The sequence below is a fragment of the Onychostruthus taczanowskii genome, unplaced genomic scaffold (genome assembly GCF_017590055.1).
Source record: "Onychostruthus taczanowskii isolate IOZ18803 unplaced genomic scaffold, ASM1759005v1 scaffold41, whole genome shotgun sequence".
Lineage (NCBI taxonomy): Eukaryota > Metazoa > Chordata > Aves > Passeriformes > Passeridae > Onychostruthus > Onychostruthus taczanowskii.
The window spans coordinates 7,021,054-7,044,786 of NW_024501571.1; the positions used below are offsets into that span (position 1 = coordinate 7,021,054).

Below are 23,733 nucleotides of genomic sequence, written 5' to 3' on the forward strand. Positions count from 1 at the left end.
ACACATCCACATCAGCACTGAATTTCCCTATGCTTGCTCCTCAAGCAGCAATGACAAGGCAAAGCCTCCCGAGGGTAAACACAAAGCTACAACCACTTCCATTTCAGCCATAATTGAAAATCAATAGGATTGGTAGTTGGAATGTTCATGTGCTTAAAGCAGAGGCCTGGGAGTCAGGAGGAGTCAGCAGCAGGAGTGATTTCTTCTCCCAGCCATGACCATAAGGAGAGATATTTTTTGTGAGCTTGTGATCCAGCATCAGTAAAATGGAGATAATCCAGTGTTGGGATGGAATGCACCAGAGCTTCAAAAGTGCTGAGGCAGAGAGGTGCTGGGATGCGCTCACAGAGGAGTTATTTTTAAATATGTTGCAGCAAGAGGCAGCGAGGGATGCTGAGCCTCCCTCCTTTTATTTTTTTAGGACCATCAAAGAAAACTCTGCATCAGCAATCCCTGCTCCACCTGACTGATGCCAAGGAACAGCAGTGCCAGGACACCCCAACTGAGATCAGCATCCCAGTGCTGCCTTAGGTGGAAATACAGATAAAATATCCTACTTTGGAATGGGCCCCAAGGATCACCCAGTCCAGTCCAGTTCCTGGCCCCCAAAACGACCACACAAAATATCCCACCTTGTGCCTGAGAGCATTGCCCAAACATTCCTGGAGCTCTGGCAGCCTTAGGGCCCAAACATCCTTTGGATGAAGAACCTTTTCATGATATGCAGCCCAAACCTTCCTGTCACAGAGGGAGCCCATCCTTGCTATCAAAATAATGGACTTTTTTACATTCCCTGACCTCTGACACCTGGAGCCCCAGGAATGGCACTCTCTCTTTATGGATACTGCCAGCAGGCTCTGGAAAGAAGGGATTCATTTCACTAACAGGGTGAAAGACCATAGTGGAGGTGAAGGGGAAGGAAGGTGTAATTACTGATTTATCCAAAGTCAGGATCTGTGACAGGAGGAGAGGATAAAGGGTGCCACAAGCTACATTGTCTTTAAATCAATCAATCAAAAATCAATCTGTTTCCCACCTCAGCTGCAGAGAATTCCACCACGCACTGCTCCACAGCACCCATCAAGGAGAACAGGGTTTTAACCAAAACAATGCTCCAGTGGGAGCAGAGCTATCCCAGATCAGGAGGATTTGCTGCAACATCACACACTGTCCCTCTGCCTCAGTGTCCTGGATTGTGAGATAAATGTGTGTTCTGTCCCCATCTGTCAGAGCTGGGGCAGTTCTCTCTGTTCATGGGCAGTTTGCTTTATCTCTCCCACAGACAATCCTCCCTCCAGGAGATCTCTGCTGTCCATGGCCACTGAGTGTCCCTGCATGGCCGATCAAATTCCATCATCCCATGGGGAGATGCTCCACCCAGGGCAGGAGCCAAGCATTCCTACCTGGATACAATCTGAGCCTGGAACAGCACAGCAGCCTTTGCCCACTGCATTCCCAGAGAAAGAGCAGGCCCATCTCCTGCAGCCCTGGAGCTGCAGAGGAAAACTGCAGCCTTGTGCAGGATCCCTGCTCCAGCAGAACCACAGCTGGCACTGCAGGAGGGCTGAGCCCCCATGGGATGGGACTGTGCCACCACCCTGACCCACAGGGCTCAGGTCCTGCTCTGATTCTGCCTGTGGTTTGGTTTCTTTTTTGTACTATTGTATTTTTATTTTTAATTTTCCTAGTAAAGAACTGTTATTCCTATTCCCATATATTTGCCTGAGAGCCCCTTAATTTTAAATTTATAATAATTCAGAGGGAGGGGGTTTACATTTTCCATTTGAAGGAAGTTCCTGCCTTCCTCAGCAGACATCTGGCTTTTCCAACCAAGACACATGGGAACTGCTGTCCTGCTAGGAGCCCTTTCATAAAGCAGCAGGGACAACATCTCATTTCTTTACTGCAGCCCAAGCAGCTCAACTCCTGTGGCACCCAGGGTTCCTGCCTGAGCTGCTTCACATCTCTCCTTCAGCTCCCAAGCTCTTGCCCAGGCCCAAACTTCTTCCAGCTGGGATCAGGAGCACAAACCTTGTGCTCCCAGGCACGAGCAGCCTCGGTGGAAATTCTCCTTTTTCCCAGCACAGCTCAGAGGTGTCATTAAGAATCCAATCAATGTGACGTCACAGGTGTAATTGAATTATGTGTATGCTCAGCAGACCCTTTTCCACTTGGTATCCCCATTGGCTAATGTTGAATTATGATGGATCATACACAGGGATATATGAAACATGCATGAATAACCCAAGCATGCATTTTTAATGATACGATCCTGATAACTTCCCCCTCCTAACAAAATCAAAATGAATTAAACACAAGTAGCTGTCAGTGGCATTAAAGAACAGAAAAGGAAAGAAACCCTCATCATTTAAATGGCAACACAAAATGTTCCCTGAATTGCAGGGTGACTGGGACCGTTTGTTGTAATGATTCCAATTAACATATCTATCTATATTTAAAGTTTCCAGGGCAAGAAGAAAGAGCAGCTTGGGTGATATTCTGGGTAGGGAAAGAAAGGTGAGGATAATGGATGTCTGGGAGTGAATAGGGCTGAAATGAATGGGGTAATTCAGATGAATGGTCTGACAATGGCTGGATAATCCCCCAGAAGGGCACGTCCCCAGATATAGGACAGAGCTTGCAGGCTTGTGACATTCATTAAAATAAAATAAGGGTGAAACCTGCAAACCCAACAGTCAGAAATGATCCAAGTCAGGGGTCTGCCCTGAGACTCTGCAGTGGCTGAGTTAATGGGAACATCCCAGAGGAATGGTCTGGCTGCAGTGGCTTTGCTTTGGGGCACAGGGGATTTCTTGAGGTCACTTCCATACCTGTGTTCCCTGATTTAACTGTATTCCTGATTTAATTGGGATGAAAGAAGAGGGAATCACTTGCAGGAATGCTCTGGCATCTCGGATTTGCATTCTGAACTATGACTGAACTCTTCCATCTCCAGCCAAGAGCCACCTTGTCCATCCCTGGACATGTCCAAGGCCAGGCTGGATGAGGCTTGGAGCACCTGGGACAGTGGGAGATGTCCCTGCCCATGGCAGGGGATTGGAACTGGATGATTTTAACATCCCTCCCAAGCCAAACCACTCCATAACTCCATAGCAAGGAGGCAACACGGCCCCAGGTCAGGGTGTCTGCATCTGTCACAGCCATCCAGATAATCTTTTACCTTCCACCACAGCAATTTATTAATGTCAATTACCTAACAAGCTCTCATGAGCACTCTGCCCTGGGTTATAGCTCCAGCTACCTGGGGTAACACTGTTCTGATTTCTGAATCCCTGGAAAAAATGGGCAGTAGTTCTGCCAAAAAAAAAAAAAATTAAAAAATCAAACTTTTAAATGTAAGTCCTTGGGAACTTCTGGACTTCTAAAGATTTTGAGTCATAAAGAAGAAAAATTTGTTCTCACTCTGCAGATCAGGAGATTCTGTGTGTTCAGTGAAAATCAGACATTTCTGTCTGGTTGCAGATTTAGGATAAAGCAGTGTCACAGACCTTGTTCCTAATTGCAGACTGGCTGGACACGGTGGCAGAGGATGGAGCTGCCAGAGATCCCAGGATATGTCTCATAACAAGCTCATTAGGTCCAACATCAGCCCCCGAATCCAATTTTTAAAGGTAAGTCCTTGGGAACTTCTGGACTTCTAAAGATTTTGAGTCATAAAGAAGAAAAATTTGTTCTCACTCTGCAGATCAGGAGATTCTGTGTGTTCAGTGAAAATCAGACATTTCTGTCTGGTTGCAGATTTAGGATAAAGCAGTGTCACAGACCTTGTTCCTAATTGCAGACTGGCTGGACACGGTGGCAGAGGATGGAGCTGCCAGAGATCCCAGGATATGTCTCATAACAAGCTCATTAGCTCCAACATCAGCCCCCCTGTTCCTCAAAAACTGACCCGGGGCCCTCTCAGGACTTGTGCTGGAGCAGCAAATCTCATGGAAATCTCCTGCAGAGGGGAAGTCAATACACTTCATAACAGATGAGCGTCCTTTGCAATGAATAGTGAGTTAAATAAATAAATGGCAGATGTTTATCTCCTCTGAGTGTGTGTCTGCCATGCCTTTCTTGCCTTTTAACAAGAATTTGGCATGCCAAGCACCACCAGCACATCCTGAAGATGTTGGGACCAAGGGTAAAACACAATTTAGGGTGGAAACAGGGTCAGAAAAACCCCTTCTTCTCCAAGTGCAGCAGAATAATTTGTTAAGGACAACTTCTGTGATTAAGGGAATAATTTTGCTGTCAGCCCAGGGACCTTGAGGTTTAATCCTTTTTTGTAGCTTGGTGCAAGCCCAGAGTTTCTGCTGTGATGTCCCCCATGGAGTCACCCCTGCAGCATGTCAGGAAGGGAATTTTGTGACTCCCCCCTTAAGGGCTGGAGTTATTTATACAGAAAATAGGCAAATTTCTCCAAGATATATCCACAAATGATGCTTTGAACGCCACTGACTGTACACACATGGATATCCTGGCTAGGAGATAACGTGAATCACTCTCAAAATTAAATATCTGCCTCTTTTCCAGGTAAATCCATGTAAGCTCAGAGCCTGAATGGTTTTGCTCTCTCTGCAACTCGGAGGCAGTCCCACTTCCACACCTATCAGCAGAGCTGGGAGGATAAATACATTTTTTTAATTTGATTTGCTGGGCAGCCAAATCCTACAGCTGGAGAATCAGAGTGGCAGCTTTAGCAGCATCCACAACACCCAACAGACACAACCACGGTTTGGTTGGAGCACCAAAACTTCACTTCTCTTCAAAAAAAACAGTAGATTTTTGTTTTGTTTTGTTTTTGTAAGAGAGCTGATATTTTTCAGGAGAGGAGGACTGGGAAAAGACACTTTTGATTTCTAACAATCCACACATTCTGAAATGTCAGCATTTCTGATGCAGCAAGAGCACAGTGCTCAAAGTCACATCCAAGTTTCCGGAGTTGGCTTTTGAGTTTGCGTTTGAGAGTGGAAGCACCATCCCTTGAAGGGATCATTGGTGACCAGAGCTGGGAACTGCTCTTCACAGATAAATCATCCCTTAAAAAAGCATTATTGACTTACACCAAAAAAACATCAATTTTAGGTGGGCTTTTTCCACTTCCTTTTTTACACCAACTTCTCTTTTGTATGTAAATGCTAAATCATGGCATAATTTAGAGATGGGGTTTTTTTCAGTTTAAAGAGAATCAGTTCATCTTTTATGAAGAAAAACCTGAACGAAAAAAATCCTTCATCTTTGTTAAATTTCAAAACTAAAAATCGCTTCATAAAAAGCTGCTCAGAGATGGCACATCACTGGGAGATATTTAAATGCAGACAGCAGATTTTTAACTGTTCCAGGGATACCTTCTTGTTGAGCAGAACGAGGGCCACGGGGTTAAAACACAGCCATCATAACATTTATTGCTTCATTTTTTGTGAAGTCATTAACCACAGGAGGACCCCAGATGTGCCACAGCTCTGGCAGCTGGAGTGAAATTCAATCCCCACATCAGAACCTAATTTATGACCAACCTGTTGGGAGGGGGCAAGGGAACCAGGGATACTCAGGGAGCTGGGGAAAGCCTTGTGTTGACAGAGCTCAGCCCAAGCCCTTGCACAAACACACAGGGGAGGAGCCCCCACTCCCACCAGGGAATTTTTGCACATGGAAATTTCTGCGTCTGAAAGCAGCTGAACCCCAACACCAGGCAGCTTTGAACTCCGGGTTCAGCAGCCTGGGAAGCATCAGGATGAAATCAAAGGGTGGCTGTGCTCAGGACAGGCTCATTGCAAGTGACAACCCATTCCCCTGTGGAACTCAGGGAGGAGCAGAGCAGGGATGGGGAGAGGGGAGAGATTTGCCCGAGGTCGTGCTGCAATCAGCAACAGAGCCAGGAATAGATCAAGGCTTCCTACTCTGCCATGATGTCACACTGGGCTTTTTCTGACCACCCCTCATGCTCTCCACATCACCCCCAACCCAAGTTGGCCTTTCCCATCCACTCCTTCTAGGGAATTTGCTCTTCTCCACACCTACCCCTGTCAGGGTCTGCTCCAGTTACTTGCGCCCTTTTCATTGCAAGTTCCTGGGTGTCAGGGCCTCCTGCAAGTGCCATCATGCACCTGAAAGTATCTTCATTTCATCTTTGCATGCCTAAATACTTCCTCGCTTCTTGAATCCACCCCATCCTGCCAACTCGAGTCTTCAAATCACCTGGAAGTATTTTGGGCATTTCAAAATACCCTCAAGTGTGCCATGGCACCCAAAGCATCCCATGGTGCTGATGCTGTTGCCTTGTGAAGGCTGAGCTAGAGCAGAGGCTGGGCAGAGTTCCAGAATAAAGCAGGGATGGATTCAAAGGATCTCCTCCATGGATGCACCTGGGGCAGCACAAGAGCCCAGTCAGGGCTGCACCCAAGATGAACCCAAATGGTCCCAAAATGCACGAGTGCTCCCGGGGTCTCTCCCTGGGATCAGCTCTGCTCCATGTGCACATTGCAGTTCAGTGTCCAATTCCAGCTCAGCCCCTGCACTCCCATCCTGCTTGTTTTTCTCTCTGCAGCCCACGGGGTTTGTGCTCCTGGCCTGAGATTTGGATCATTTGTCCTTGGTGCCCAGCTGGAGCAGGAATTGTTTTGTCTCCCTGCTCTGTGCACAGAGCTCACCATTCCCTGATATGAAGCCCAGACCCCACACTAAAGCAGCACAGAATGTGAAAAATAGAAAAGCTAAACCCTGAGACACCAGTGCAGCAAAACTCACCCTTGACTGTCAGATTGTGATCCCAAGGAGATCCCAGCCTCTCAGCCACTCCTATCTCCCTGAACTCGCTGGCAGTGCCCCTGGTCACTGCAGGTTCCATGAATCTTGCAGGCTTCCTTTCCCTTTTAAGCAAGACTAAAGGCTTTTCCCTCAGCTTATAGCAGTTTAGGGGGAGTTTGTGATGGCATCAAAAGGAATCCATGGATTAGGGGGTGCTGATGTGTCGGGTCTGTTCCAGCCCCATTTTCCCCCTAAACCACCTGAGCTGAAGTTGCAGTGTCCCTACTCTCAAGCCACCTCCTCTATACTCTTAGCCATCTCCAGGTGCCTGGCCCAGGTAGGAGACCCTGACCTTCACAGAAGAGGCTAAATTCCACCTGCAGTAGAATGAAGAAAATATGAAGGACCAAAAGAAATGGCCCCATCTGAACATGTTAATCAAATTCCAGCAGGAAAATCCTGCATAAAATAACCCTGTACTGAGGTTTTCTATTATGTTAATGTTGGAACACCTCATGACCACAAACTGTTGATGAGACCCTTATCAAAGCAGAGAAACACCATTACTGTCACTTACAGCCAGGGAACAGAGAAATAAGGGATGTTCACATCTGAACAAGTTGTCCTTAGCTCTCCTAAGCTCTAACAAAGATAAAAAGAACCTTTTTGGACATAATTCACCTGCCCTGCTTAAGGCAGTTTCATTCTCTTGCAGAACAAGATGAGTTGTGTCCTGAAAGGTCTGATTTCTCTCCTTGGAGTGGGAAGGAAGTTGGCAGAACTTCCAGGGACTGGAGATTTCCCCATTTAATGAGCTGAAACCCCACTCTGCAAAAGCTAGGTCCTTAAAAGTCAGCAGCAAAGCAGGAAGTGAGTTCAGAATTCTTATATTTTAGTCTGATCAAACTGTAGATGGACATCAAAGGTGTGCAGAGCCAAAGGGTCACCCCAGGAGTAAAAAATTGTGGGGGCTTGAAGGAAGCTCCTTATGGGAAAGGAACAAAGGGGATGGAGGAGGGAAAACTGGAATATCCTAAAAAGCAAGTTAAAAGGACATTCAGGCAAGGTGATTAGTGGAAGAAAGGGGATGATAGATGAGAGAACATCAGAGCTGGGGGTCACACTGCTCATAAAACACTGCAGATGTGAGGATGATCCAGAAGCAGCACACACTGACTGCCCCACTGAATATATATGGGAAAAACCTTGCTAAGACACCATCCCCGGTCCAGATATTGTAAAGGAGGAACTCAGTCCTGCCCCAAACATCATCTTCCCACCCCACTTTTCATCTTAATAACTGCAGGATAAACAGGGAGAGCAGACAGACAAGCCTGAGATCATCCAGAGATCACCCATGGAACACAACTGGGAGCAGATCCCACCACAGCCTGAAACCCTGAGAGGGAACTTTTGGGGAGTTTGGCTCCAATTCCAAATTTTGCAGCTTATTTTTATTTTTAAAATAAAGTAGATTTGGGAGCCAGGTGACAAGGCTGACCTGGAGGGAGGAACTGCAAGGTGGCCACCAGCACCTTTCCATCAGGAGAGTGAAAACAACAAAAAGCAAGAGCTCAGCTCTGCGAGCCATCAAAGGGCAGTTAATGAAATCACCTGCCACAGAGAATTGACAAAACATAGAAAATAAGTCACTGCAGAGGCTGCCAGAGCATCCCTGGCATGGACAAGGGGATATATTTAGTGCCAGTGATCTCATCTTTCCTAGCAGTGAGGAGAAGGGCAGCACTGCCATGGCAATGTCAGGGAGGGCTAGCAGAGGGAAGAGCCTGAGATTTCCTTAACAGGGAAGGAAGCAGCACAGAGGCTCCACCACAGGGCAGGGGCTGCAAAACGAGCAAGGTGAAAAAAAAAAAAAAAAAAACAAAAACCCACAGAATATCAATATTGGTTAACAAAAAATGGCAGAATCTTTGTAATGACTTTGGGGGTATTCAGCTCCTGTTGCCATATCCCAGTCTGGGACTGCTCAGAGCTTTTCTGGAGGGGTTGAGCTCAGATCCCCCTTGCCAGGTACCCTGGTTCAAGCTAAAGATTAATCCTTTGTTAACAGAAGGACATAAAATACCTTGGTGAACAGCCCTGCACCTGTACTTCCACCCACTGTGCTGACAATTTGTTAAAGCAGAGCATTAGAATATTAATTACAACAGATCTTCCAATCTCTTGCCCTTCATCTCTGCTTTACAGTTCTGCCAGTCCCCTAAGAAGAACCAGATTCCTCTAAAAACTGAGGTTGCCTTAAAAATCATGAATTTAACAATCAGTACTCAGATTTAGCTTGCTGTTATAGTTGCTATCAGTGTCAGAATGTGTTTGGGAATGTATTTATATTATATTTACCTGCATCCCTTCAGCCCCCTCCCCTCAAAACAAGAATATCCAATTTGTGTGCTCCAAAGCCAAAGCCACATTTTACATCTCTACAAGAACAGATGTAATACACCAGGGCAGGCCTGCACTGCTCACCATCTTAAAATATATTCTTTTCCTGCTCTATTATGATAATTTATTTCACTACTGGGGCTCCCAGGTGAGTTCAATCCTCCAGCTTCCAAGCAGACAAAAATGCTAACCCGGCAGAAGAAGTTTAACAAAGAGACTAAAGGCAGCAGTCTCATAAGATCTCCCACCTCTCCACATACTGCAGACTAAGACAGACGTGCAAGGAAAACAGAGACATACAAATTTGCAAACATTTTCTCTTTTTTTTTTTCCCCTTGCTCTCCATTAATAGAAAAATTATCTAAAAAATCAGAATTTAGGTGGGATTTGGGGAATTAATTTACATCATTGCAGGGGGAGAAGGGGCTTGAAAGCATCAAAACATTTTGACTTTTCCTTCTCATGGTAGAAATATCTGTGAGAAGAGAACTAATTAAATAAAAAAGAAAGGAGGGAAAGGGAGGGGAGGAGGTCAAATAACCATAAGTGGTTGTTTCATAGACCATACAACTTTCACAGCTTGTTGGTTGTATTGAAAAAGAGAGGAGGGAGAAGCAATCAGTTTTGATTTGGCACAGGGCTGTGTTTGGGCTGGGTTTATTTATTTCTTGTAAAATATTGCTCCATTCCATAAGAAAACAACAAAATTAGTTATTCTCATTGTAAGAGACACTCCAACCTAACAGGATGCCAGGGTCCCATCTCTTCCCAAACACAGTGCTGGCTGAAGGGCAGGAGAAGTGTCCTTGTCACTCAGGTTCTCTCTCTGTCTTCAACACCTTCCCTTAGACCCCAAGGAGATCAATCAGTGGCACAGGAAACCCGAGAGAAACCCACAGAAATCTGTGAGCAGTGGGGGGAAAAGATCAAAGTGCCTGTGGTGTGTGAAAGCACATCCACCCCAGCAGATATCACAAGCCATAAACTCCCCCTGGTAAGCCAGCCCTGATCAGCCACACGACAAACACAGGGAGATTTGCACAGTGCCAATGGTGGTGTTTAATTAGATTTCATCAGGAGGGGTCCTGAAAAATTCATATGGTGAGGTCTCTCTACCAGTCTCAGTGATAACCTTTTTCCTCTGACATCACTGGAATTTATTGCCAGCTTCAGTTTAAAAATAAATAATTACAAGAAGCCGGGAGGATGACTCCTGAGCTCATCCATGAGGATCTCAGCACAGCTGGCAGGAGAGGGAGGCAGAGGTTTGCACTGCCAGGATGCCACAGTTCGAGTGTGCTGGAGTCCTCTACCACATCAGCTGCAAAAACAACCCTCAGCAAAGCTTCCCAAAGCCACCAGAACCCCCCAGGAGTTGCTGCTTTGTTATCCAGAGTGACCCAGCCCTGTGAATGACAAGCAGAACACGTTCAGCACGACAGAGTGCAACCAGAGCTGAAACCCACAGAGGACTTGCTCCCAACTTTCCTCTCCAGACTTGGCTTCTCTTGGCACCCCCTGGGGTCCCAAACCATCTCTCTTTAGAGCCTTGGAGTGTTCCACTGGATTCCAGCACACACTTCCAGGCTGGCTGCTCCAAGGGGGATTGGTGCCTGCTGGGTGGACAACTCCTAGGGGTGATGTTCCATGGATCCATGTGGGATCTCCACAAATACAGTCCTGCCATCTCTAGCCAAGTATGGACACCAACCCAGCTGGCAAACCTTTTTTTTTTTTTTTTTGGTAAGGTCTTGAGTTCAAATATCTCCCCAGCTCTTTGTAATTCAATGCCTCTTTTAGTTTAGAGGAGGAAAGACCATCCTTGGTGCCATAGTGACATTGGCCAGGATGAAGATATCCAAGAAATTTGAGTCAAATCATGAGAAAAAAGTCATTGTCATCAACATAGATTTGACACCACCAGGTTACAGGCAGGTCTACAGGTTCAGCTGCTGCTGTCACAGCCAGGAAGATTATTTTGGGTCACCCTGGTCACAGCATCCCAGGGGGACTTGGCAGATCTCACCTTTGATGAACTGCCCTGGTCTAGCCTTCAGTCCATATTTCTGCACCCCTCACCCAGCAATCAAAGCCTTCCTAATTCCAAAAACCTGCCAGGAACCTGCAGCTCTTCCATATGGTTTCATTTAGGAGAGGTGAGAGGCCACCACCAAGGTTTGGGAGGTTGAAGGAAAAAAACCCAAAGCAAAACAAAAAGACAAGTGTCAGAACAAGAAGGAACAGATCCCCGAGTCCCACAGGGCAACACACATCTTCACTCCCACAGACACCAGATGGGCTGGGGCCTCCAAAAACCAGCACATCTCCTCACACACCACTCCAACAACCAGCAGGGTTTTTTTGCCTCCAAAAACCAGCACAGCTCCTCACACACCAGTCCAACAACCAGCAGGATTTTTCCTCCAAAAGCCAGCACAGCTCCTCACACACCAGTCCAACCACCAGCGATCAATCCAGCAAAGCCTGAGCTCTCTCCAGCCAGGCTGCCACCACAGGGTGGGCCATGACAGAGCCAAAGGGTCGTTAAACCAAAGTGAAAGAAGCACGAGGGGAAGGGCTCAAGTTGCAAAGGAGTAAGGGGAATTTTATCTTGTTTTATACCTGCTTTTATTCCTCAAGCCCCACCAGCAGCATTCTCAACTCCTGGATGTGCTGGTGGCATTGAAGTTCCCTCACAGGGGTTCACAACCTCTGCACTGATCAGGACTTCGGGTGTGGGCAGGGAAGAGTGGAGAGAGATCTTCAAACCATCCCCAGCCCAACGCTGCTTATCCTAACAAAGGGAGGCACATTCCTTTTTGCCTTCTAATTAAAAGCTGGCTCGTAAATGAAACCTCTGGTTCCTACACTTCCTTGTCATTTGAGGGAAAAAATCTTTTTCCAAGGCTCCCTCCTGCAAGCTGTGGTCCCTTCTCCAGCTCCAACACAACTAATTACACTGCTTTTGTTTGTTGTGAACTCACTCTGCCTTTGCCAGGCCAGGAGTTGGACTCTGATCACCACCACAAATGCCTAATTATGGGTCACAAACCAAACAAAGCCTCCCCCAGCTTGAGCATCAGCAGAAAGGAGGAGAAAATTACTGTTAAATGCACATTCCCTTGTATTTCCTCAGGGGTATCCCACAGCTGCTCTCAAATTAGAGGGTTCCTAGAGGTGGGCTGGGGGAGCTGCTTAAGGCAAATTGGTGCAATAGTCAGAGAACAAAACCTGCAAGGCTCGTGTTCACTTAAGAGATTTTTTTTGCATTCATACACATATTTGCACAAAATGCGTTTCAGAATTAGGCATCTGTGGCTATTCTGTTTTCAGCCCCTCCAGCCCTGCTCTGCTGCCTGCACAGCAGTGATTTCCAGCACCTGGGAGAAGAGCTAAAGGTGTCAGCCCAGACCTGCAGGAAATGGCCCAGCTGAGACTCAACAAAGCAGAGTGATGAGTGGGGACATGGAACTTCTGTGCAAAACATTCCCCACAGGCACAGTGGGATCCTGTGAAGAGCTTCAGAGAACCACAGAATATCCTCAGTTGGAATGGACCCACAAGGATCATTCAGTCCTGCTCAAGACACCCTAAAATCCCCCCCTGTGCATCCCAGAGAGCATTGTCCAAATGCCCCTGCAGCTCTGGCAGCCTTGGGAATGTGACTATTCCCTGGGAAACCTGTTCACTGCCCCACCACTCTTGGGGAAGAACCTTTCACTGATCTCCAACATAAACCTTCCCTAACACAGCTCCAGGGGTTCCTTTGGGTCCTGTCCCTGGTCACAGACAGGGGAGATCAGTCTCTGCCCCTCAGGAGGAAGCTGCAGACTGCAATGATGTCTTCCTCAGACTCCTCCTCTCCATGCTGAGCAAACCAAATGACCTCAGACACTCCTCAAATGGCTTTTCCCCATCTTCTTTGCCCTCCTTTGGACACTAATGGCCTTATAATTATCATTCTTATACCACGGCATTCAAAATTCCACATAGGGTTCTGAGTGAGAGCAAGGCAGGACAACCCTCAACCACCCAGCAAAGCTGTTCCTGATGCCCTCCAGGATGTGACTGGTCCATATTCCACTTGCCACTGAGCAGGAGGTGAGGTGCTGGGAACACCAACCCTGAGAGGAAGCCCTGAGGGAGCTGGGGGTGCTCCCCTGCAGAAAAGGAGACTCAGGGCTGCCCTCAGCACTCTGCACAGCTCTGAAAGGTGCCTGTGCTCAGCTGGGGCTGGGCTCTGTCTGCAGCAGCACTGACACAGCCACAGCACACAGTCCCGAGCTGTGCCAAGGGAAATTCAGCCTGGGTGTCAGGAAAAAGCTTTTCCAGCAAGGGGATAAAGCTCTGCAATGGCTGCCCGGGGAGGTGCTGCAGTCACCATCCCTGGGGGTGTTGAACAAGCCTGGATGTGGCACTGGGTGCCAGGCTCTGCCTGAGGGCTTGGGCTGGGCTGGACTCCATGGGCTGCAAGGTCTCTCCCAACCCAGCCATTCTGGGAATTCTGTGAATTCTGTGAAACTGAACCTGGATCCCACTGCCAAGGTTCACATCCCCAACAGTGCCCAGCTCCTCTCCTCTGCCCATCCCTTGCTAAGGACAGGAGCTGTCCCACTGTGCTGTCTGCATTCCCCTGCCAGCAGCTGAGGCAGAGATCAGACATCTGGCCAAAGGCAGAGGGAGGAGCTGATTTTGGGCACAGATAGCAGCAGCAGGGTGGTGAGGGGGACTGAGGGGAGGACGGTGAAAAGGAGAGATGGATGCACAGCACCTTATCGGGGACTTGCTCTTCTTTCAACTGGCTGCCTGATAACATATGGAGCTTAATCAAATATGCAAATGATGTCCTATCTAGAGACAACGGAAACAGAGAAATAAACCCAGAGACCATGCATGAAAACAAGCTGATAAAATAAGGGAGTGGGGAAAAGGTTTCCTCTTTTTGATAAAATTATTTCAAAAGATTAAATTAAAGCAAAACTAATTAGGAGAACCGCACTTAAGCTGACTTCCCTTAAGAAGGGTCAGCAGGCAAGAGGCATTCAAATCAAAGGCAGATGCAAGAGGCACTTCAAGGGCTCCCTGAAAAGTCATTATCGCAGTCAAAAAGGAAGGGGATAGAGGGGAAGAAGGCATCACAAGAGCCTTTTTGGCTGGGCATCCATCCGGGAATTCACTGGAGTGTATGGAGAGCTAAACAGCCTCTCTGTCACCCTGCAGAAGGAGCAGGTGAAGACCAAAGCTGACCACCTGATGTCCCAGCCACAGCATTTCCCTGAGAACAAAGGGACAAAGAGAAGCAAATGGACCAGAGGGACAGGGGAATTAATTTGCTTTTCCTTGTATCCCACCCCTGCACAATTTCCATCGTGTTGCTGTGCCAGACTCCGCAGCCTGACACCCCACAGAGCTGCTGACACCATGCAGAACATCACTGCCACCACCACAGGGCAGGTGACACAGCCAGCTGTGCCCCAGGAGGCTGCAGGACCCATGGATTCCAGCAAGGAACAGGCAGCAGGATATTGTTACCTGTCTCCTGTTTGCTTTTGTCACTTACGTGCCCCTGCCTGCTCAATGCACATCCTCAGCCCTCTGAGGGGAAACCCAGCTCTGCAAAGCTGTCAAATGCAGGCTGCATTTAAAGGAAGGGTTTGAGGAGATGAAGGTACAACCTGCTGCAGAGGGCTCACTGGAACCTGCTCTTTCTCCTGGAGCTGGGAGTAAAAACACACAGTGCAGAACTGCTGGTGTGGAATCTGGAGGGATTAGACAGTTATTTGCAAATCTCACTCCATGATCACAAGATTCCATCTCTGACAAGACTCTGAGTCACAGCTAAACCAGAATAACCAAAAAAAAAAAAAAAAAGAAAAAAGAGCAGCACTGAACACATGTAGGAAAAGCACCCAGTGAAAGCACAGCTCAGCCAAACCCTGCACACCAGCACAGAGATTGCTGAGTAGTCAGAAAGCAGAAAGGGGTACTCGAAGGAGAGACATGGAAAACTAATTGCTCTCTGCCAAAAAGCAGGCTCCAGTTCTTCCCAGGAACAGCAGCCTTCATGTCACAGGGAAAAAAAAAATAAAAAAAAGGACTTTTCCTACTGCAGTTAGACACTGCAACAAGCTGCAGTGTGAGACATGGCCAAGCTGTAGCTGGAAGTCCCAGAGCAATGGAAATGATCGGGATGTGAGAGGTAAAGCAGCCACCTGCAGTGATGGAACCCTTGGTGGGTGTTTCAAACAAGTGCTGGCTGCACCAGTTCAGCAGCAGAGCCTGGACAGAGCCCCTCTGGTGTGGGTTTAGGGCAGAGGATGGATCACAGGGTAACCCAAGCTGAAAGGGACCTCACAGGGTCTCTAACCCAGCCTCTTGTTCAAAGCAGGTTCTGCTGTGAGATCAGACCAGGTTGTTCTGTCCCTTCTGGCCTTGAGAGTCTCCAAGAATGGGAACTGCTTCTTCAAGCTCTTCATGGACAAAAAGCTTTTCCTTGTGTCCAATTGGAATTTTCTCATGCCAGCTTATGTCTGCTGTTCCACAACCTCTCCTCACTCACCAACATGAAGAACCTGTCTCCAGCTCCTCAATAACCTCCCTGTTGGCATGGGAATGCTGTAACCTGGTCCCCTCCACATTTTCTCATCCCAGCCTGAATAAGCTCATTTCTCTCATCCCCTCCTCTTCAGTGCAGGTTCTCCAGCTCCTGGCCAAACTCTTGACCCTCTCCCTGAGCTTGTGTCTTGACCCTCTCCTGAGCTTGTTCTGAGTAGCCTAAAGCTGGGTGCAGTAGCTGGAGGTGGCCTGGCAATTGAGCCCAAGGTGATCACCTTCCCTCCATCTGCTGGCAGCACCCCTATTTGCATACCCTGCATCTTTGATTTCACCCACGGGAACAGAATCCATTCATGCTTAGGTGATGTTTGAGGACTTTATGATCACTTGACCATGATTATTACATGACCCAGGAGAAACACTGCCACTGCCCAATGTCCACATTTATTCCCACCACCCCTTTCACCCAACACGAGTACCAAGTGCCGAGTCCACCACAGCTACCAAAACCACAATTTTGAGTGCTTCAGCCAGAAAAATTAACCAACTTCCAGGCATCTAAGCTGGCAACAACCTCTCAAAGAGGGGCTGCACATCAGGCAGAGCACAGACAAGTGCAAACCTCAAATTCTGACAGGAACCAGCACCACTCCATCACAAGTCAGTGAAGCACCTGGACTCCCGCTGGCTCAGGAAGCTGTGAGGAGAGGCCTGGGTGAACCAGCCCCTCTTGCACAAACCATCTTCCCAGCAGGAGCCAGAGCCTCTCCAGCGTGTTTTCAGAGCAGTCAAGTCCACCTGCCAAACAGCTGGGGGAAAAAAATAAAATTCAAAAGATCCCCAAGTCTTTAAAGGCAGCAGAGGGAAGGAGAAGGGAGATGAGTTTCCCTGCTGGCATTCACACAGAGCTGTCAGCTGCAGAATTCCCTCCAGGGAGTATCAAAACCGAGCAGGGCTGCTTGTTTTGTGTGTATTGAGAAACACCCTGGCCTGGAGAAGCAGTGGGGATCTCTGGCTGTGCCTGCAGGTGCCACCAGACTGACATTCCAAGCATGGCAATCCCAGAGCTGCCACCTCCTGGGATGGGAGGTAAATCCCAACGCCCTGGCTGGAACTGGGACACAAATTCCATGGGCAGGGACACCTTCCACTCCACCAGGTTGTTGCAAGCCCCATCCCACCTGGCCTTGAAGGCTTCCATTCACAACTTAGCACTTCCCCAACACCACTGTGAGAGGGGCCAAAATGAGAACTGCAAATCCCAGCTCTCAGATTTTAAATTCTCCCTGTGGTGTCTCTGGATCCAAGGAAAGCAAGGTCCCAAGGGCTCAGGGTTATCCAGAGGATGGATAACCCACAGAACTGGGCAATATTGAGGATGTTCTCCTAAAAAGAGTTGACACCTGGTGAGAAGTGCTGGCCTGATTTCAGAGCTGTTGGATCCAAATGAAAACCTTCACCCCACATGACATTCCACATCTAAAAACCCTTCAAAGACCACAAACTGATTGGATCTGATGAAAACTTAAATACAGCCCACAGAGTGAAAGTGTTGGTTTTTAAGTTAAAGTTCTCTCTCTACAAGGAATTCAGCATAGAAAAGGCTTTGAGTGAAATATTTGGATGGAATAAAAAGAAACCAAACAATTTCTTACAGGGAAGTTTCAAATAAAGGAAAATTTCTACTACTCCATTATCAGACAAACATTTCAAAATAGACCAGAGGAGCTTTTTTTTTTTGGTGAGAAATGCAATTCCTGGGGCTGCTCCCTTGCTGACATTTTTGTAAGCTCAACTCTCCCTTTACATCTGCACCTCCACACAATTATTGCAGGTAAGTTGTATTTCTTTGACTGGAAACGATCTGTACAGAAGAAATGACCCATAAATTGAATGCCTGGGGAAGGAATACAAGGAATGTGGAACACTGCTACGCTCCCTTAGTGATGCCAGGTATTAGTGGCACCAGGAAAAAAATCCAAACCAAGCCCATGGATACATCCCTGCTTTTCTCCTGCCACTGAAGGGCTGAGTGTGAATGAGAGAGTAAGCAAAGGAAAAATAAAAAGCCAGGCAATTTTGGCACCTGGCTGTTTCACAGCAAAGAGAAATCCCCAGGAATAGCTCCTGTGCTGTTTGCAGGGAGACAAACCAGACATTTGCCAGACTCAAGTTTCTTTTTGCATCTCCGAAAGAAATCACTAAAAACTCCCAGGGTTGCCAACTGCATTTCAGCCACGGGTTTTGCCTGAAGCATTCCCCAGGGTGCAGAGGGGTTTGCAGCCAAGGAAGCCCATCAGGATCCCTGGATTGCACTCAGCTGTGGGAATACTCACCACCAAAGTGGTACAGACACGTGGGACAGCCAGCACAGGAGGAAGCCAGACACTGGGTTCTAACCAAAGCACAGCAAAATTAAATATTTGTCATTAAACAATGCCACAAGTCGTCAGGAGCTGGTTTTCCATCCCACCTGATCTGTTGAGTTAAGCTGAGGTGATCACACACCTTACAGCACATAATACCTTCATTTTCTCCAGCACTCTTTAAGCAAGGAAAATATTCCCTGGAGAGAAAATGAGACATGGAGACACACCAAAAGTTACTGGCAGAGCAAAGGAGTGAACTTCTTCCTGGGCCACCCTTCTCCATCCTGAAGGTCAGGAGCTGGTTTTCCAACCCACCTGATCTGTTAAGGTGTTTGATGTGATCACACCCCTCACAGCACTCAATACATTCATTTTCTCCAGCACTCTTTCAGCAGGGAAAATATTCCCTGGAGAGAAAATGAGATGTGGAGACACCAAAAGTTACTGGCAGAGCAAAGGAGTGAACTTCTTCCTGGGCCACCCTTCTCCTGGGATTTGTCCAGAGGTTTCACCTAATCCTACAAGGCTCACTCCAATTTACCAGTGTTTTTGAGCAGAAAACAAACTTCGTGCTGAAATAATGGATTATGCTGAAGCTGCAATCCCAATGCAGCATTTTCCTGGCAGCACCTGACTGATGAGCCAGGGTGGAAAACAAAGCACCCAAAGGCCCATGACAGGGGTCAAGGAGCACCAAGGGAAAATCCTGAGTGCCAAACCAGCCAGAGAAGGTGACAGGTTGCTGTCCCAGGGTCAGACACCCTCAGGAGCACTGGAGGGGGACAACGTGAGGAGGAGAGTCAGGAATTGCAGAAGACACAGCAAGGATTGGGGTGGACCTAAAGATTCCCAGGAGTCTGGATCAACTGGTCCAAAAGAATCACATGTGGCTAGGGGAGCCCCATTTTGCTTTTTGTTCTGCCTCTTTGGGGGAAATTCATTCACCTGAGCAAATCTCAGCCCAAGGCTCCAGCCCTGCTCATCCAAAGTGGGAACTACCACAAGTAGAATATTCAGCATGTTAGGAAAAAGCTTCATTTTATTCCCTTTCTCAAATTACATCAGCCACTTCTGCTCTCCTCTCCTCATTCTTTACCCTATAAGGCTGTCCCTGCTCCCTACCACACTCCATAAAGCACAGAAAGCTTTCTCTTCTATTTTCCCCTATTAAAAAGGAATCAGATCTTGGACTATGCAGTGCGACCTGCAAAGGCAAAGACAGAGCTGTGGCTGAGTTTTCTTCTCCTGAAGCCAAAAAAAACCCCAACCAAAAGCTTGTGAGTGCAGGGAGAGCAGTCATTAAGAGTTTAGGTCCTTTTGATATTTACCATTCAAATCTCAGCTACCCCATTTTCCTCCCTCCAAGAGACTGGCTGGAGAACTGAACAGTTTATTATGATATCACACATGACAGGGAAGCAAAAGCTAATTAGCCAGGGAAGGAGATTATTTTTATTATGACCGTTTTAAAAACAATTTGGCTTCTTTTTCACATGCCTGAATTAAAAAAAAAAAAACCTACCATATTTTTCTTTTCAAAAGCAGGAGCAGCCTTTCCTCTGCTTCGAGCAAAGCCAGAGACATTTGCCAGTGGGCAGGATCCCATTCCTCCCTCAGCATGGGGGAAATGCCATCTGAATTTACAACCCAGATTTGCTTTTCAAGTGAAGAAACAGGTAGAGGAACAAAACCAGAAATTCCAGACTATCCCTAAGCATCCATGAACAAACAACTCCCTTCACTCCCCACAAGCCACAGTGGGGCACCTTTTCACAGCACTTTATTTGCCCCAACTTGGAAGTCTTTGCTTGCAGAAGGGATTTAAAGAGGAAACAACATCCTGAAACATCACCAGGCTCTGCCCAACCTCCCTTCCCAGCTCCTCCCCCATCTCCATGACCATGGCCAAGCCACAATCTCCTTGCACAGGCAATGTCTTACAACACTCCTGGGCTGAACATTCAGACCAACATTGTCAGACTGGCACAGAGGGGCTGAAATGGAGCCAGTGCCCATCATTAGCCCACTTCCAACAACTCATCTTTCCTTGGGAAAGCCACAGGTGGAGGATCCCACCTCCCCAGCCTCTCTGAGGGCTTCACAAGGCAAACCCCAGCCATGCAACGGGCACATTTCCAGTGAGAATGCCCAGAGAGGAACACAAACACACTCTTGATTCTGTTTGTGTGGCATCAGCCATAAACATAAAGCTCTTTATGGCTCAGGACACTGCTTTCCTTTGATGCAAACCCTCTTCCTTCATCACAAACCCCCAGCCTGACGCCAACGGGGCGGCTGCCGATCCCATGCTGAGCTCGTGGTGAAATCACAGCCCGGTCACATTGCTCTGAAGAAAGATCTCCAGAGCATGAATCCTGTTTGCCAAACTTCAGCCCCAGTCAGTTTTTTGCCAGTGTGCACAGACACTCTGTGATCAATGACTTAATTAGAGATGGTCTGAGCACCGAAAATTTTGTTGAATGCAAATTACCTCACGTCCATCTGCAACTGTGGTTTGACTTCTGAAGCATTAATTAACTGATGAATAACATTTGGAAGGAGGATTTTATCCGTTCTCAGATCATCTTTATCCCTTGAGGGCAAGACACAGGTTTTTTGCCAACCAAACCATTTTTTATCCTCAAAATAGGAGCACCTTAGGACAAAGGTTGTGCTCATGCTCAATGCAGCACTTAAATCGCCATAAAATATGAAAATCAAAGTTAGAGGACCACATAGGCCTTACCTTTTTGAGCTTCCCACTCTTGGTGCCCACAAAAGCCAGGGAATGGTTCTTGTAGACGTAGGCAATCACCGAGGTCATCCTGTCCCCATCCTCAGTGAAAATGGGGAGCCCTCGCACCATGGATGATACTCCCAAGGGGGCATTCATATCCAGGCCACAGAAATTGTCATCAATTGTTAACAGCTGCAAAAGAAGACAGAAAAAGGGGATAAACAGCTGAAGTCACCAGTTTTTTAGCCATTTGGGAAGTGTCCATCCATTGCGTAACATGCCTGTAATTTATGCAGGCTGACGAAAATCAAGGAGGACTGGAGAAAGAGGTGGAAAAAAGAAAAAAGAAAACTCTCTGAAGTTACACAATGAGTTACAGCCAGAAGGAGAACTGGAAAGTTGGTTCTCTTGAATGACAGCCCAGCAGGATACATTACATTAAGCCTTTTTCCTACTGCTGTACCAGTCAGTTTTACCAGTCAAGACTCACCAATCAAGTGGAAGTCTGCTGAAAATGTCTTAAACATACTTAAGTTCTGTCAAAAAAAAAAAAAAAAAAAAAAGTAAAAAAAAAGGAGGCCCTGGCACACTCCATAGATCCAGAGTAAGAACCACTGAGCTAAATCTGCACTGGCAAATAATATAAACCCTGACCTGTACTATGGACCCAGGATCCAACATTAAGGATCACATCTATGAAGCCTAAATAACCACTCCTCTCCTAATTCTAAACTCAGCAAAGTTGATTATGTTATATCTTAGAAATTATCATCCTCCAAGGAGCGTCCAGGCATTGTCTGAACAAGATCTGGTCAGATGGTCAGCCCAGGCCAAATCTGCAGAAGGGACCATGGTAGGAATTAAATACCATGAACTTAAAGCCCTTTCCAGTACCTCAGGGGGCTCCAAGAGAGCTGGAGCAGAACTTGGGACAAGGGATGGAGAAAGAGGACAAGAGGCAATTGCTTCAAACTGCCAGAGAGCAGAGCTAGATGGGGAGAAATTTTTGGCTGTGAGGGTGGGGAGGCCCTGGCACACATGGTCCAGAGTAGCTGTGGCTGGTACTGGCTCCCTGGAAGTGTCCAAGACCAGGTCAGACAGGGCTTGGAGCAACCTGGGATAGTGGAAGGTGTCCCTACCACGGCAGGGGGTGGGACTGGATTGTGTGAGGAAAAAACACACTGTAAAAAACCAGAGTCCATAAAAGAGACAGAGTTATGCAATTTTATTTGAATAAATGGAGAGAGAGCCCACTGGGGCACACCCCCCAGGGGGTTTCTCTCTTGAGGTTTCAGAGGACACGGCCTCCTTTCATCCCAAACTCATCCTCTTCCTTTCCCCATTACCAGAACGTGCAGCCTTCCCAAACCACCTCCCCCTTGAACCTATCATTTCCTCAAAAATCTCAGTTCTGGCTGTCTGGCTTCAGGGGATCCACCAGAAGTGCTACAGACTTTACCCAGAGCCATTTGTCCAACCCTAAAGTTCAGGAGCTCAAACCTTAGTTAATATTCCCCGGGTGTTGTGGTTGGTAGAGACACTGAGGCCCATTTCAAAGGCATTAAGTGAGGAAAAAACACACTGTAAAAATCCAGAGTCCATAAAAGAGACAGAGTTATGCAATTTTATTTGAATAAATGGAGAGAGAGCCCACTGGGGCACACCCCCCAGGGGGTTTCTCTCTTGAGGTTTCAGAGGACACGGCCTCCTTTCATCCCAAACTCATCCTCTTCCTTTCCCCATTACCAGAACGTGCAGCCTTCCCAAACCACCTCCCCCTTGAACCTATCATTTCCTCAAAAATCTCAGTTCTGGCTGTCTGGCTTCAGGGGATCCACCAGAAGTGCTACAGACTTTACCCAGACCCATTTGTCCAACCCTAAAGTTCAGGAGCTCAAACCTTAGTTAATATTCCCCGGGTGTTGTGGTTGGTAGAGACACTGAGGCCCATTTCAAAGGCATTAACACCCATTCCTCCTAAAGACCCCCCACCCACTGAGTTGTTTGTAAGGACATTAGCATCCATCTTTCCTTCCTTTAAGGCACCTTCCAAACCATTCTGTGATTTAACTGAGATTCTGTAATTCCCTGAAATTCTTTGGAGAGGAGGGAAGCTTCTACCAAGATACTATGGGGGATTTCCAGCCTTTCTTTTTTTTTTTTTTTGAGATATCCATGAACTCCCAACAACCAGAGAAAAACCCCTACCCATCAATACTGCTGCCTGAGCTCTATCACCCACTGCCTTTGATCTCAGCATCATTTTCACCACATGGATGCTGCACTGGGATCCCTTCACTTAAATTAATGTCATGTCCAGTTGTCCCTAAGGATGTTTCCTTGGGCTTCAGGGAGTTCCAGAAACACAGCAGGAACATGGCACAGGCAGCTCTTCTACCTTCAGGCACCATCAAGGCAGGTAAAGCTAATACAGGACACAGATCTCCACAGAATAAATCAAATAAAACTCCAAATACCCCAGCACAAACTGCCAGAGCAGTTGGACTTTATTAACTTCTCTGGGGCCACTCACAGATTTCAACACTTAAAATGTTTTGCTAAGGCCTAGAGAAGCAATAATGAAGTGTACAGGAAGGGTGCCTAGTTTTGATATATCAGAACTAAAGGACCACAACAATTTTCTTTGAACTCACATCTTCCTGGAAACACAGCTTAAAAAAAGTGATGGCCCCTGCTTGAGTTCAGGAGCAGTAAAAGCCTGATAGTTGATTCATTTTATCCTCACCCAGCAATTACGGGCAATAATTACAGATGGTTTTGCTGAATAGAAGAATAATGCATCCTAAATGTGTTTATAAATACATAAAACCTAGGAGGAATTCAAAGAGCCATTAGGAGGGATCAGCTAGCCTGAGCTCTGGCCTGCAGGAGTCATTAGTGTTTGTGGACTGCCCT

The 23,733-nt window shown here is 47.1% G+C and overlaps 1 protein-coding gene across 1 annotated transcript in view; it reads right to left on the bottom strand.

The window, feature by feature from the left end:
• The window catches only part of PLXNA4 (plexin A4), a 456,808-nt gene that overhangs the window by 382,177 nt on the left and 50,898 nt on the right, over positions 1-23,733 (bottom strand). Inside the window, exon 3 of the mRNA XM_041413432.1 lies at positions 20,827-21,009. Within this exon, the coding sequence (XP_041269366.1) occupies positions 20,827-21,009 (183 nt within the window). The remainder of the gene's footprint in view (positions 1-20,826; positions 21,010-23,733) is intronic.